The sequence below is a fragment of the Canis aureus genome, chromosome 20 (genome assembly GCF_053574225.1).
Source record: "Canis aureus isolate CA01 chromosome 20, VMU_Caureus_v.1.0, whole genome shotgun sequence".
Classification (NCBI taxonomy): domain Eukaryota; kingdom Metazoa; phylum Chordata; class Mammalia; order Carnivora; family Canidae; genus Canis; species Canis aureus.
In genome coordinates, this window is record NC_135630.1 from 60283916 (window position 1) to 60299575 (window position 15660).

A 15660-nucleotide genomic window follows, 5' to 3' on the forward strand; every position below is an offset into this window, starting at 1 on the left:
GCGGCCAGATTGAGGATCACTGGACTGGAGCCTTTTCACCATTTTAATAAAGAGAAACATGGGGTTCAATCATAAAGAATGAGAATATGGCCCCTTGATAATAATAGCATGATTCCTAAACTTTTTCATAGAGAATCTCTACCACACGGATGTGCCAGAGACGTAAATTCATTTATGATGGCATAACTTGCATTGGGTACAATCTTCAGGTTCTTTTTTTTTTTTTTTTTTTTTGGTCAACATATAGACAGTCCCCTAAGTTGACGCCTAATGCTTTGTTTTTTTTTTTTTTTTCACGTTGATTTTAGTACGGCTTCAACATGGTCATGTCTCATCCACATGCTGTAAACGAGATTGCCCTGAGCTTGAACAACAAGAATCCGAGGTAAGTTCACCTTGTTATTTTTCAAGTGCAAATCTAACTAGGGAAAGAAGAGAGCTAGTCAACACTTAGGTTAGAGCTTAGAAACTTTAAAGGGCACCTCTTTGAATCGAGGTTGCCAGTGGGCTCCTTGGCTGTGCAGAATTTTCTTCTCAGCTGAGTTGTAATTTCCCATGTGGTGCGGTTGAGCAACTGTGACGACACTACCCCTTCCTTCACCGTTTTCTTCAAGCTTTCCCTTCTTTCGAGGCCTGGTTCTTAGCATCCTTGCAAATTTTGCAAGATTTGGGTAGAGAGCATGAGGTTGCCGGGTTGTTAGGACTGGGGCCAAGAGGATTTTCCTGCAGACTGAGTTGCACCACTTACTGCAAAGCTGACTACGGCCACCGGCCCCTGTCCACACTTCACTTTGCAACCTTTACCTACGTAGGTTTATGACCAAACAAAAAAAGAAACAGAAAACAAAAATAACTGTGCACGCAAACTGCTTCTTCTGGTCACTTCGTTATTCAGAGCACAGATTGCCCCCAGCAGCCTGTCTTCATCCATTTATTCTACTTGCTATGAGAGGTCTTCCATTCTGGTGAGGCATTCTGCACTTGACACATCTTCACCAGACACCTCTGTATTTAAGCTCTGTACCTGAAAACTTGTTAGTACAACTAAAAAATCTAATTACAAATGAGACCCTTTCTGTTATGCAATGAAATGAAAACTGTGAAGTCCTATTTAAATGTTGAATATTATTTCAAACTTTCTCTGATTATAGTTTTTTGCAGCTTTGTGACCGTTTCCTTAGTTTACTAAAAAATCTGGGTAGTCATGCTTTTTCTCTGCCTTCTAGGGTAGGGAAGTTGTTACTCATTTTTCTTAAGATAATTAACACTGTGGATTAACAGGCCAGTCTTCATTTAGAGGTTGGCAATGACTTTTTTCTTGGGGAAAAAAAAATACTGAAGTGATCTTATTATGAGAAAACAATGCTGTTCTTGATGTTGAATCTGAAAACTTAGACTGTATTACTAACGATTTCCTTCTAAAAGTATTTCTGGTGGAGTTTTCTTGAATCAGAGAATATCCTAGCACTGCTGTAATACAGCTCCACTCAGATCATTGAAGAAGTGGTGGAAACTCACGTTGTCTTAGGGGGTGACACCTTTATGGCACCATTTGCAAATTAGCAGGTCTGAAATGTAGGACTTTAATTTCAGTAGATTTTGAACTTTTTGGGCAAATGTTATTTCTCCAACTCTAAAACCAGGGAAAACATTTAACCAGTGGGTTCTTTTCTTGAAAATTCCCAAGTTCCCAGTTGTCTAAGTTTATCAGTAAAGCTTTTTCAAACCTATTGTACTGAGTCACCCACTGGTAGAAGTGAAAGACGAATCTTCCCAGAATTTTCATTAGTGAGTAATTTATAATTTTGCGAATGGGAAACATTCCTTCTAAATCTGTTACCTCACATCAATCGCATTAGTAAAGGTTTAAAAATGTACTTTAATATAAATATACCTTAGTAAAAGTCTTTAAAAAATAACATAAGCAAATATTTTATTATTCCAGTCATCTTGGAAGGAGGGAGAAGCTGACTCATCATGTTACTTTCACTGATTTTTTTTTTTTTTTTTTTTTTTTTTTGCTTGTTTCTTCTTGTTTCGACAGAACAAAAGCCCTTGTCTTAGAACTGTTGGCAGCTGTTTGTCTCGTCAGAGGCGGGCATGAAATCATTTTATCAGCATTTGACAACTTTAAGGAGGTAGGTTACTTTGTAGTTTGCTCACACAAACATATTTGGAAGTCTTTGAACAGAGTGATTTACCTTTTCTGTGTGTGTTTTATTAAATGAGGTATAATTAACCTTAGTTTCACGTGTACAACACAAGGACTCAATATTTGTATTGTGTCACCACAGTAAGTCTAGTTCATATCCATGGCTTACCTTTTTATTTATTCTGGGGCCTAAGGGGTATAATAGTTAATTTTCTAAGATGTCAACGAGGGAGAAGTGATGTACCTAGTCTAAATTATCTTAAATGGATGCGTTAAGCTTTCTTTGGTGTCTCGTTTCCAAGAAAAGTTAAAAACTTTTTTTGTGGGATCCATTTTACTTTGGAGAACATGGAATTGCCAGTTTGAAAGCATGTTTTGTTGAATGTCTGAGGTTTTCGTTATGGTTGATACTTGAGCATCCACCATGTACATGTTGTGGACTCTTTGATCATAGTAACTTTCCCCAAATCATAAGTATTATCATTGCTGTGCTGGATGCCCCCAAAAGACTTCTCGAATACACTGATTTTAGCAGCTTGTAATCTTAACCAGGTGATCCTGTCCTAGACAGTGGACACGCATGAAAATGAAAACTGAAACTTCCTCTGAAATGACAGAGGAAGAAATAATTACTTACAGAAAATATGATACCGAGGATGGTGGCCCAAACTATCAAGACACAACAACTGAAAAAGTTGCTAATTTCCTTTGGTGGTAGTGTGCAGGGTGACACGGCCATGAAGAGTGCCTGTTGGCCCCCCTACTATGTGCCTAACATCTGCGCCCCTAGCATCTGAAGTAAAGGCACTTGGAGCCAGGCTTCAGTAGGGCTGTCAGCCACGCTGTGCCTTCTCTTGGCGATCCCCTTTGATTTCAGATGCTTCTGGATTTGAATCCAGATCTCAGAGGGAAATCTAGACTCTCTCTTACCTTTCCTGGGAGCCTCTGGGTAGAACCAAGCTAGTATTTGTTGAAGACCTACTATATGGCAGGTGCTATGCCAGGTACACCCATAAAGTCAACTGGTTCTATGGGAGTATATGAGACATGTATTAATGTCCAAAGAATAAACTAAAATTCCAAATACTTTGTTTGCCCGTAGCCATATAGCCAGATAAGCGGCAGAGCGAGGACAGGGATTTGGTGCTCCTGATCCTGAACTTCTGTTTTAGGTGGCATTTGGGCCCATCTGTGTGTGAAACTCTGGGGGGAAATACTGAATTAGGACCTCAGAGCCATGTCCCCCACCCTACCCCTTTCGTTGGACTTACTACCCAGCTTCCAGATGTACTAGCAAGTGACCCATGACCATGTATGTAGGCTAGAAAGCCTCAAAGATGTCAGCAGGAAAATCAGTACTCTTGCCTTTTTATTTGTTTCCCTCCCTTTAGTCACTGCTTTAAGATTTTGATGATATCCATTTTGTTAATGCTGACCACGGACAGAATCAAATACTGTCTTTTTAGCTATTCAACCTCCGTGATAATAAAAAAATATATATATATCCAGGTTCCAAGAATATGAGGAATAAGAGTGAATCTTTAAATTCAGACTTTGGTTTTTTAAAAAAGGCTTTAGAGATAACAAATGTATGAATGCTTGTCTGTGCATGTGTTTATATATCCTATATTAGTACATAAAATTTATAAGTAAAGAGATATATGTTTGGGGAGATGGGTCTAATAGGAAAGTGAAACAGCATGCGAAGCTAATGTAACTCCCAAATCTTTATCGTTTGATCATATTTGGACATATCACCTAATTCCTTCCACATCAGAAGCACTTCACTGTAGAGTTATCAATGTGTAATGTTATAAGCAAGATCACAAGCATGTGACTATATTGGAGGTCAAGTTATGTCCTAATGTTATAATTGTGTACAATTAAAACCATTAATGCATGAAGTGGATGTTAATTTTGTTTCCTTTTAGGGAAAAGAGAATGAATGCCTTTCTCATGCATGATGATACTTGCAGAGTTGAGTTTTAATGACCTGGTATCAGAATTGTAGATGGTTTAGCCATTAGGGCATAGTGGGTGCATGCAGTGACCTCAAGGTGTAGAGTCGTGTAGACAGACCAAACAAAAGGATTACCCTAATAGCCATGTGAATGAACACAGGGCAGGAGCATGCACCTCAGAAACTTTATTCTTATGGCTAGGTAAAGGAGCACCAATCCATTTATCTGTTCAACCTTAGGGCGAGAAAGTATTACTTTTGTGTTGATCCTTTTTTTTTTTTTTTTTAATGTAATACCACTGTCAGCCCAGAATCTTTTGAATTTCTTCCTTTTCTCTTTTCTACCATTTTATGTGAGGGTTTTTTTTTTTTTTTCTTTCTTATACATCATGGTCAAGAGGGTATTCTTTAATCATCTTAGCAAAAAATGTCAGTGGAATCTCCTGGGTTTAGGGAGATTTGGGAGCCAGCTGTTCCTGATTACAAAAAGTTGTACTTGTGATCTCAGGTGCTTGTGCAGATGGGGTGTTGGTGAGAGTAATGTGTATTGAACTGTTCATGGCAGGAAGAGTACCATACCAGGTACCAGGATACTAGGGAGTAGGGCCAACAGTCTTTGCCTTTAAGAAGATTGTTTTTAAAGCTTTTTATCCCTTTTAGTAAGTTGGGATTCCATTCCTCTCTTTAAGGAGGATGATGGGATTACCCTTGTTTTCGCTGGGGGGACTGATGGAGGTTGTGGGGTTTGACATGAGACATCAGTATCTTGTTTTGCAAATAAAGTAAAGGGCATTAGAGGAGCCAGATTCTTTGGGCTTTGATCATTATTAAAGCACAGCCAAGCGTACTGTTGCAATGTGGCACCAGATGCTAAAGGGAAGTTTAAAGACCATGCATCTTAAGTATGTAGCAGGATGTTTTCCCCCTCTACTTCTTGAGCCAACAGCTCCATTCTGTCCTATTTGACTACCTCTAATTAATTCAAATGTAAATAGAAGGAGGGTATCTCTTAGCTTTTGATAGTCTTTTATGTACGATTCCTGAAATTTCTCAAATGTTAATTAATATTCAGAATCTCAACAAGTTTGGTTTTCTGTGGTTTTGCAACGAATTTCATCACATATCCTTATAGTATCTGGAGTCTGTGCCTTAGCATTTCCAATTTAATGATATCTGATGGCCAGAGGAATATTAACCCAAGGCCTTGCTTTTGTGGATGTTGAGATTGAGGCTAGGCCAGGTGTCACTGAGGAAGCACATATATCACCTCAGTGTGTTTGAGGATAAATGAGTTCTGACACCAAGCATGGTGACATGCCTAAAAATTTGAGCATAGTGAGTAGGTAAAGACTAAACCATTTAGTCAACCATAATGCTCTTTGAATTCTTTTCTCTTAAAAAAAAAATTTTTTTTTTCTAAATGGAATTAACACATCTGGTTTCGGTGTTGAAACATCTCCTCATGAAAATTTATGGTCCTCAATTGAGGACCAGGGTGAGAACAAGGAGTCATCTGTTTTTCCCTAACTGGCTAATTTTGCCATGTGGAGGGATCTATTACCATCTTGTCTAAATTGATACTTTCTTAGTTGCATAGCAATATGTCTTTTTGAACATTTGGCCTCCTAGACAGGAAAAAATACATTTGGAAACAAAGGTCGCTCTCTTGGTATTTGCATGCATTCAGGGTCTTATTTGTGAGAAGCAGAAACTGACTCAAACCGTAGAAAGGGTGGATTGGAAGGAGGTCGAGAAATGCACAGGTTGACAAGATGCCCAGAGAAACAGGCCTGGAAAACGGGCAGGCGTTCCTGAAATGTGGGAGACTCTCCGGCTGTGTGCCCTTGAGGCCTCGCCACCATAAACACTACTTGAAGTTCTGATTATGCTCTTCCTTCTCTCCCAAATGACATGGACCACAGCTAGTGATCTGCTGGGTCATAAAAGTACACTTGTGGGTTAAGGACATGACCTACCCCCACTTTACAGGTATAAACACCGTTTAATCCAGTTTCGACATTGAGATCTTCTACCTAGACCTTGCCCTCCTACTTTTCTGAGTCTTCCTACTGGTTTTCCATTCTCTTCTTTGTACATCTGACAAACTGCCTTTAGAAAGTGTTTCCAAGAGTCTGACAAAAAGAAAAAAAAAGTGCTCCCATTTGAAATCAGAGGGACAGATACTGAGGCCCCGTAGACTCTGTGACGGAATGGCCTGCTATGATACCAGTAATAAAGCTCTTGGAGGGCTTTGAGCTACCAGCTCCCCCAGGATGCTGGAACGTGCACCTGGAATTCATCAGGATTCCAGAATGATTATAACTGTGTTCTCTTCTGCTTCCAAAATGACAGCATCTGGCTTTAACAAAGAAGCCTGAGGCTTGAGTTTGGTTATTTGGGGCCCACCTCCTTCCTACTCCTGCCCTTCCAGTGTGGGAAGGCAGTGCCGCGTGAAGTGAGTCACTCAAGGCCACCAGTGCTCCTGAATGCAGCCGTCTTGGCAGTAGTCATTCGTTTCTTCGCCTTTTTCTAGAAGGCCTCCTCAGAAAGTTGATGTGGTTTAGCTACCGGGCACCCGAAAGCACTTATGCTACACGTTATTAAGTTGATTTAAGAAGGCCTGTCAAGTTTTATTTACAGTGGGCCAAATTGGGCAGGAAGGAGAGCAGACACTTTGGTGCGCTTCCAGTGTCCTTCTGAGTTTAATCCCGTCTAATCTAACCTCTCCAACGTTGGAGGGCGTAGGATTATAAATCCAGCACAAGACCATTCGGATGACTCCTTCCATGGTAAAAATGTTCCTCATGGAGGGAAGGGTACTTTTTTCAGTCTCTGACCGAACTATAAGCAATGTATTTTCTCAGCTCTCAAGCTGTGAGAGCCATAGCTCAGAGCATGAGGCCAGAACAAGGCTAACCTGATTCCCCGAGACTCTTCTGTGGACAGTGTGTCTTCGGTGATCAGGAAGCAGAGTCACAGCAGTTGTTTTTTTTGGACAGTTGCTGCTGGTGTATAATAAATTACACCAGACATCGTCTTACTGTGCCCAGGAGGCCAAGCCGGGCGTGGTGGGGATGACTGTCCTGCTCTGTCACGCCCAGGGCCTCATCAGGGAAGATCCTGGGGACAGGAAGTCATCTGGAGGCTTCTTCACTCACGTATCTAGCTTCAGGGCTGAGATGACTTCAAGGCTGAGCTCGGTGGGACCTGCCAACCAGAGGGCCTCCGTGGGGAATTCCCTGTGGCTGGGGGCTGGCTTCCAAGAGGGGAGCGTCCACAGGAGCATCTGGAGATCAGGTCTTCAAAGTGATAGAAGTTCTCTCATGTCGTCTGGGCCAGTGTCAGGTGTCATCAGTGTCATTTCTGCTGCATCCTTTTGGTTATGAGTGAGTCACTAAGGCCAACGCAGATGCAAAGGGGCACCGATGACTTGACTTCTCAATGGTGGGTCACAGCACAGGAGGACATGTAGCGGGGAGATGCTGCCGTGGTCGTCTTTGGAAAATACAGTTCACCTCCGTGACTTCTGAGAATTACCAGTACGTCTCTAGTTGTTCCTCTTCTGTTTTCTCTCTTTCCTCAACCCAATACTTGGTTTTGCCTCAGGACTGAAAGTTTTATAAGCTTTTTCATTGGAATTAGAAAGATGGTCACCATTTCTTTGAAGCCAGTTTACTCTGGGCAAGCCGTATTTTGGGAGCCTTTCTAGAGGAGAAAGGAGCCATTTACATAAGATTTCTGAGCCCCCGGTAATGAACTAGTTATTTCTGTATCATCTGTGTCTTTATCATCTTGTAAGGAAGCGAAGGCTGGTCTCCTGTTGGTCATTAAGGGATGACTCATGCTAATTTACTGGAAGATTTTTCATGAATATTTGAGTGCCCCTTTGTGTCAGAAACATCGATAAACACTGGCGATGAGAAAATGAGTAAGACATAGGCCCTACTCTTAAGGAGCATCTGAATCCAGTTAAGGAAACAAATATTTTGACAGCGAAACTACTAGGCTTTATAAAGTTAAGCGTTGGATGCTTTGCAAGAGGAGTAACCACCACCAAGAGGAGGCGGAGGAAGGCAGGCAGATGGGACAGGTGCTCTTGGGGGAAGCTTCCTGTAGGAAAGGGTGCCTGAGCTGAATTTAAGATGAAGAAGTTAACCAGGTGTATTAGTTTCTTACTGCTGCTGCAGTAAATTGCCACAAACCTAGTGGCTTATAACAAAGCATACCTTCCTGTAGTTCTGTTGGTCATGTGCATAAAATGCGTCGACAGAGTGACATTCTTTTGGGGAATCCATTTCCTTGCCCTTTCAGTTTCCAGAGGCTGCATACATTCCTTGGCTGACGGCCTCTTCTGACTCTAACCCTCTGGCCTCCTTCCTTCGGGTGGCCATTGTGATTCTGGTGGGTCTACCCAGGTAATCCAGGGTAGTCTTCCCATCACAAGATCCTTATCTTAATCATACCTGCAAAGTCCCTTTTACATGGATGGTAAATATTCATGGGTAACAGGGATTAGGACGTGGACTTCTTTGTGGACATCTGTGTGGAGGCGGCCTTGGCCTAGCATACCAAGCGAAGGCGTCCTTTTACGCAAAGGAGGTGGCATCCCAGTAAAGCTTCAAGGACTGTAGTTACTGTAGTTTACCCTCCATTCGTAAAGGGAGGGAGGGGATGGGAAGAGACAAGGTGGGATGGGAAGTGAGGGGCGGGTGAGGAAAGACTTCATGTCTTATTTCAGGGTCCTGGTGCGGCCCTGGAGCCTGAAGCAGCAAGGGGCAGCAGAGGAAAAGGTGTTCTTCAGGCTCCTCCAAGTACTCGCTTAGAACCTCTCTCTCGGGGGGATCCCTGGGTGGCTCAGCGGTTTAGCACCTGCCTTCGGCCCAGGGCGTGATGCTGGAGTCCTGGGATCGAGTCCTGCGTCGGGCTCCCTGCATGGCGCCTGCTTCTCCCTCTGCCTGTGTCTCTGCGCCCCCCTCTCTATCATGAATAAATAAATAAAAATATTAAAAAAAAAAAAGAACCACTCTCTCAGCAAAGAGCTAGCAGTTACATTTTGCTGCAAGAGTCCATTGGCAGTGAGCTCAGCATGAGGTCACTTGGACAGAGCAGGGTGTGGTTAGGACTTGAGATCTGCTTTAGAGATCTTGCCATTCATAGTTCTCATTCCTCGGGCCTCTTCCTCCACCGACAGTCATCTGCTCCTTCAGCCCTTAATGTCTACAGAACTTTTGCTGTGGCTTAAGGGAATTAAAAACAAAACAAAACGAGGGTAGGGGAGTGGTACCTGGGAGCAGACAAGACCATCCTGATACCTGGGAGATGCTTTGCTTTTCAGCCTGGCTCTAACTCGACCCTCCCCCTCTGTGCAGGAGCCTGTGATCAGCTTACACCACAGGGGGCCTCGTCGCCTATTTCATTCATAGCAGCCTCTTAAAAACAACATGGCATTGCTTCCTTTTGTGTTTAGTCATGAAAAAAATGCTATTTCTAAAACCGGGCCCTTAGCCAACTGTGAAATAGTAGGCATATGTGGCCTCGTGGCATATTCCGGGAAGATAAGCGCGAAAGCCCGCAGGAGAAAACCAGGGCTGTGTGTGACTTCAAGGCCCCCATCGATCCGAGCCTGGCACAAGCCCTACACTTGGCACTTTCCCCGGGCAAGTGCTGCTTTGACCTTCAGAGGGCTGTGGTTGTAAGTACACACGGACCGTGTGAAGCTCTGCTGTGACTCGATGCGAGAACTGGAGTGAAAACTGACAGCTCTGACCGCAGCGTCACCTACTCCAGGAACCGTTAGGGTGCGGAGGTTTAGTTCCTGGGCAGGATTTGGTTGCCATTCTGACATTTATTTCTGCAGACTAATGTTCGAGTCTATTTTAGAGTCACTTTGGTTTCTTCTTTCTGTGTGAAAGAACGCCTGTCTATTCTTTTTCTCCCTCACTCCACCCTGACTTGTATAACAAGGAGGTTTTTTTTCTTAAGTCTGTATCTTGGGTCTTAAGTATACCTCGGTATTCTATATTTGTTCTAGCTGCTTTTTAAAGCAGGTTTATATTAAGTGAAACCAGAATTGTTTTAGAATGTCAAATCCAGATTATAGGTTATTTTTAGTGGTCATTAAGTCCAGCGCTAAGCAATGGCTGAGTCCTAGACCCACAGCACTATATATATGTGTGTGTATGTACATATTATATGTATGTTTAATTTTATTTATTCACGAGAGACACACACACACACAGAGTCAGAGACCCAGGCAGAGGGAGAAGCAGGCTCCATGCAGGGAGCCTGATGCGGGACTCGATCCCAGGACCCGGAGATCATGAGCTGAAGGCAGATGCTGAGCCATCCAGGCGTCCCAAAGACATGATTTTTGTACCACAAAAGCTTCAGTTGCCTTGAGAAAGACAGGGTTGACCTTAATAGGTAGGTAGTTAGGGACTAAATGTGTGCTACGGTCAACAGAGGACAGTAATTCAGAACTTTAGTAATTGTGCTGATTTTTTTCTTCTATTTGCTGTTCTAATTTAAACTAGTTTTTTGAGTGTTATTGCCACTGAATATGCTTATTGAGCTTGACTCCCTGTGTGTGAGTCAAGCTCAGATTTCATTTGAAAGTTAAATACTTGGAAACCTTAAGCACATTTTTTAAAAAAGTGATTTGGGCTCCACAGTCAGTACATAAGGGCTTTGTTTGGTTGGTTTCTTTTAAACTAACAAACAACTGTGTTCAGAAAGAAAACACGAGCGGAGTTCTTGAATGTATTCCATTTTATAAACCTTAGCCTGCGGCTTATATCATGGGTACAGAAAGGCCTCCACAAAGCCAGAAATTGAAAGGCTGCCGGGTATCGTTTGCCGCGTCCTAACGGGCTGCTGGTACCCTTCCATCCCAAGCTCCACCCTATGATGTAGGAACGAAGAAGAGCAGGTTTAGAGTGGATCGGCCTGCTGCGTCCTTTAGTAAATGGCGACCTTGGGGTTTTTACCAGACCATTGAGCACAAGACGGCTCAGAGTCAACCTTATGTAACACGGTGTCACACACCACACGCTTCTGGGCGTGTTCATGTGACGCCTTCAGCTTTCTGCTGCAACGTGACCGTAGTTGGAATGGTTATTGCGTGGGCAGCTTACTGGAGGGTTTTATTTATTAGTAAAACCCAGGACCAGTGGGGCTATTTGGGCCCCGGGGATGGGGCTCCTGCAGGATTATACAGGGAGACTGGCGTTTGTTTGGTGGGTGGAGGACGTCGGGGGAACAGAAGGCGCGCGGCCTGCCCCGGAGTGGGCTGGGCCAGGACGAATGTGCTGTGTGGCGGGGGAACCTTCTGACAGGGGTCCGCGTTACGGAGCAAAGCAGGAGGGCGCGGGCAGGATGAAGCTTTGAAGGAGGCGACGGTAGTAGTGGAGAGATCAGGAACCTGTGATGGAATCCCACCTGGAAGATAAACCCGGAAGGAAAAGAAAACGGGGAAGAGAAGCAACTACTAGTTATAAAGCACTCTGCAGCTTATAAAGTGTGGTCGTGTTCTATGTGATTCCACGGAAATCTGTGAAGGGCGTTTTATGCAATCCTGAAAATCTTAAAGAGTACCGACCCTGGTGATGAAGGACGTGAGAGGCGAGATGCTGGGGGAAGCTTGTGGCCATGACCGTGGACGTGAAGCCACAAGAGTCCACAGAAGACAGGCTGGCCCAGTGAATTTGGGGATGGGCATAAGAGGACTGTAGAGATCTGTGCAGGTAGGAGACATTAGAAGAAAGTTGCACGGCCACCCTAAACAAGTGTCTGGGATTTTTTTTTTTTTTTTTTTTCTGGTGAAGAAAATAAGCGTTGTCTTTACTAAATTCATTCTGTTTGTGATGGTGAAATGTCTAATGTCAGATTCTTCTTTTTTTTTTAAAGATTGATTCATTCATTCATTTAATTATTTATTTATTTATTTATTTATTTATTTATTTATTTATTTATTTATTTATTTATGATAGACCTAGAGAGAGGGAGAGAGGCAGAGATACAGGAGGAGGGAGAAGCAGGCTCCATGCAGGGAGCCCGACGGGGTACTCGATCCCGGGCCTCCAGGATCATGCCCTGGGCTGAAGGCAGGTGCCAACCGCTGAGCCACCCAGGGATCCCCAGATTCGTAGTTCTGAACTAAAGATGATGAATGAGAGAACAGGTTTAAGGAGAGGTATTGGGGAGCGTGTTGGGGGAGGGGTATCATCCAAATAGAGAAGGGGATCGTAACTGAGGAGATGGACGTCACCGTGCCAGCCTAGAGGAAGGAGTAAGAGGCCAGCTCAGAAGGGCCTAGAAGGATGCTCAGGAGAGGCAACACAGTGGGACAAGGACAGCCAGGAGGGCTAGCACCTACCTGGGGGTGTGGCATCTTATGGCATGAATTCCTACTTGAGGTGACGAGTTAGTCACATGGTCTCTGTACTCCCGATTCCACGTTTTCATATTTCTATATAAAAAAATTTTAATCGGCGTGTGCCTGTGTGATACCTATTCTGTGTGTCCAGATGGCTCTGTCTGAGAAAGGCTAAGTGCTTCCTATAGTACAGGTGGGAGGACGGGGAACCCACATAATTGAATGATGGGCACAAAAATGTACAAACAAGAACAAAGTGCAGCCTGAGGGCAGTTGGTAGGATGGACGCAAGCTTAGGAACAGGGCACTGTCACTTGGACTGCACGGTGGAGCTCGTCCCAGGGTCCCTCTCTGACCACCTGGAAATGGCTGCTTTGGTTTCCAGACCCAAGTGTCATTACAAACCTCTGCGGTGTGTCGAGGGATTGCTGCTTCCCTCACCAGGAAGTGAGTTGGGTGTGCGGGGGGCGCACACTGGCCCTGCCGCTCGTCCGGGCCCGTGTCTGCGAAAGCATCGCTGCCTTGAGCGGGTTTCAAAGACGGAGCTTTCGGGTGGTTTTCCAGGCCTTTTGTTTCCCAGCTCGTCGGTCGTGCCCGGGCGCTGTTAGCTCGGCGGGGTGGGCGCCGTCCTGGATTCCCTCCCCCGCACTGCTGCGTGGGGCTCCCGTCCAGTCCTTGCACACCTTGTACCCACCTGCCAGGGACAGAGTCCTGCTTGGTTGTCATTCACAGCCATCGACTGGACCTGCTCAGCAGAAGAAAATGGCTCAGTGGTTGCTGCTTGTGGTCCAGCCCTGCCAGTCACCCCCCCTCGTGCAGGTGGGCCCCTGATGGGATTTGCCCCCTCAGGCATGACCTAGAGCTCTGCTGTGTTTCAGCGGTTTGGTTCGGGCCGTGGAAAGCGAGGGCTCCTTCCCCACCAGTAAATGTACCAGCAACACGTGTGGCATCCTGGATTCACTGGTAGGCCGCTAAGAGCAACACTGAATGTTGCATTTTGGAGTATTTTCCGGGAAGAGGCGTAAAGCTAGGAAGTAGCGCATTCCGTGCGGTAGTTATCAAGGGCGTGTTTAGTGCCCCGTTAAAAGAGAATCCTTGCAGGTTGCTTGCATGTTGATTCTTGGTTGTTTGATGTTTAGCGTGTCAGGTGTTCTAGGGCGGATCTGTCTACCTGGGTTGGTTCCCTGAGCATGATTGTCGCTGAACTTGGGGGAACGCGTGTCCTACGGGCCACGTAGGAGATGACTGTTTATCTTCCCCAGGTTCTTGCTCGGAATCCAACACTCACTTGGCTTTGGGAGAAGAATGTCTAGGTGTGTAGTGAGCCAGGAATTGTACCTGTGAATACAAGGATTCAAGGGGAGTCTGGCTTCGTTTTGCTTGGGTTTTTAGTCTGTTTCCTACCCCATACACTGGTGGGAGATTTCTTGCTACCTCGGGAAACCTGCCCCACCTGAGTGATGTGACTTCATGTCCATGGAGAGGGGCAGATGTAGTTGTTCTTGGTTTGCTGTGATCAACTCTCCAACAGTCTTGTAAAATATTTTCATATTAGAAGTCCATTTATTTGCTTCTCCAAGTTACATGTTTTAAGAATTCATCATCTTGGGATGCTTGAGCGACTCAGTTTGAGCGTCTGCCTTTGGCTCGGGTCGTGACCCTGGGGTGCTGGGATCGAGCCCACAGCAGGCTCACTCTGGGGAACCTATTTCTCCCTCTGCCTCTCTCTGTGTGTCTCTCATGAATAAATAAATAAAATCTTAAAAAAAAAAAAAAAAGAATTTATCATCTTTGAAGAAATAAAGAAGCAGTTCTCTAGTAGTATAATTTAGTAGTTCTTAAACTTTTGACCTCAAGGCCCCTTTTTTACATTCTTAAAAATTCTGAAGGACCCCCCTAATTTCTTGTTTATGCTGGTTATGTATTGATATTTACTCCATTAGAAATGAAAGCAAAATTTGTATACTTATTTCCTTAGAAATAATATTCTAGGCTCATTACATGTTAGTGTTAAAATTTTTTCAGAACCTAAAAAAAAAAACATCACTTGACAGTAGTGGCTGTTTTAGTCATCTTGGGCTCCTGTAGTGAAATACCATACACTAAGTGGCTTAAACAACAGAAATTTATTTCCTCACGGTTACAGAGACTGAAAGTCCCCATGCCAGCGTGGTTGGGCTCTGCTGGTGGTGCTTGTCTGGCTTGCAGAGGGCTGACCTCTTCCTATATCCTCAGATGGTCTTTCCTAGGGGTGCGGGGTGGGAGGGGTGGAGGTCCTAAGGCCATCAGTGCCCTTGGATTAGGGACTCACCCTTATGACCTCATCTAACCTTACTTACCTCCTAAAAGCCCTGTTTCCAAATACAGTTGAATTGAGGGTACTTTGATGTTTGAATTTTGTGGAGACGCAGTTTGGTCCAGAATGGTGGCATTAAAGATAAAAAATAAAGTCTAGCTTAAAAGAGTGGCATGCTTCTATCCGCTGCTGCATTCAGCCACTTGTGTTGTTTTGATCGAAGTAATTGAAGGAAATTCATCCCCACAGAAATACACAGATGGAAAAGGAAGTATTTTAATAGCATTTTCAGGTGACAGTGGATATTCTTTTTTTTTTTTTTTTTAATTTTTATTTATTTATTTATGATAGTCACACAGAGAGAGAGAGGCAGAGACACAGGCAGAGGGAGAAGCAGGCTCCATGCACCGGGAGCCCGATGTGGGATTCGATCCCGGGTCTCCAGGATCGCGCCCTGAGCCAAAGGCAGGCGCCAAACCGCTGCGCCACCCAGGGATCCCAGACAGTGGATATTCTTTTTGAAACTCCGCAAACACTGGGCAGGAGGAGTAGCTCCTTAAAGGTTAGCTGCAAAGCAGCATCTGCAACTGTATTAATGAACTTCTGGTACTCTGTTAGTTTAAAATTTATTTGCCAGTCTTATACCTTGAATGAATGCGTAGTTTGATAACAATATGTGGGAGTCAGTTGGAAAATATCAATTCACTGAATTATCCAGATCTTCTAAATATTGACACATCTCATCAGGCAGCTTTAAAAAAAAAATCTCATTATTATCATCACCAATTTCATCAGAAAAATCTTTAAATATTGGAAAAGGGCAGCCCGGGTGGCTCAGTGGTTTAGCGCCACCTTTGGCCCAGGGCCTGATCCTGGAG

General features: G+C 44.2%; 1 protein-coding gene across 12 annotated transcripts in view; it reads left to right on the plus strand.

The window, feature by feature from the left end:
* The window catches only part of FMNL2 (formin like 2), a 262254-nt gene that overhangs the window by 202355 nt on the left and 44239 nt on the right, over positions 1 to 15660 (plus strand). For all 12 annotated transcript variants that reach the window (XM_077861747.1, XM_077861745.1, XM_077861750.1 and 9 more), the window contains exons 8-9: positions 309 to 385; positions 2045 to 2138. In XM_077861747.1, the coding sequence (XP_077717873.1) occupies positions 309 to 385; positions 2045 to 2138 (171 nt within the window). The remainder of the gene's footprint in view (positions 1 to 308; positions 386 to 2044; positions 2139 to 15660) is intronic.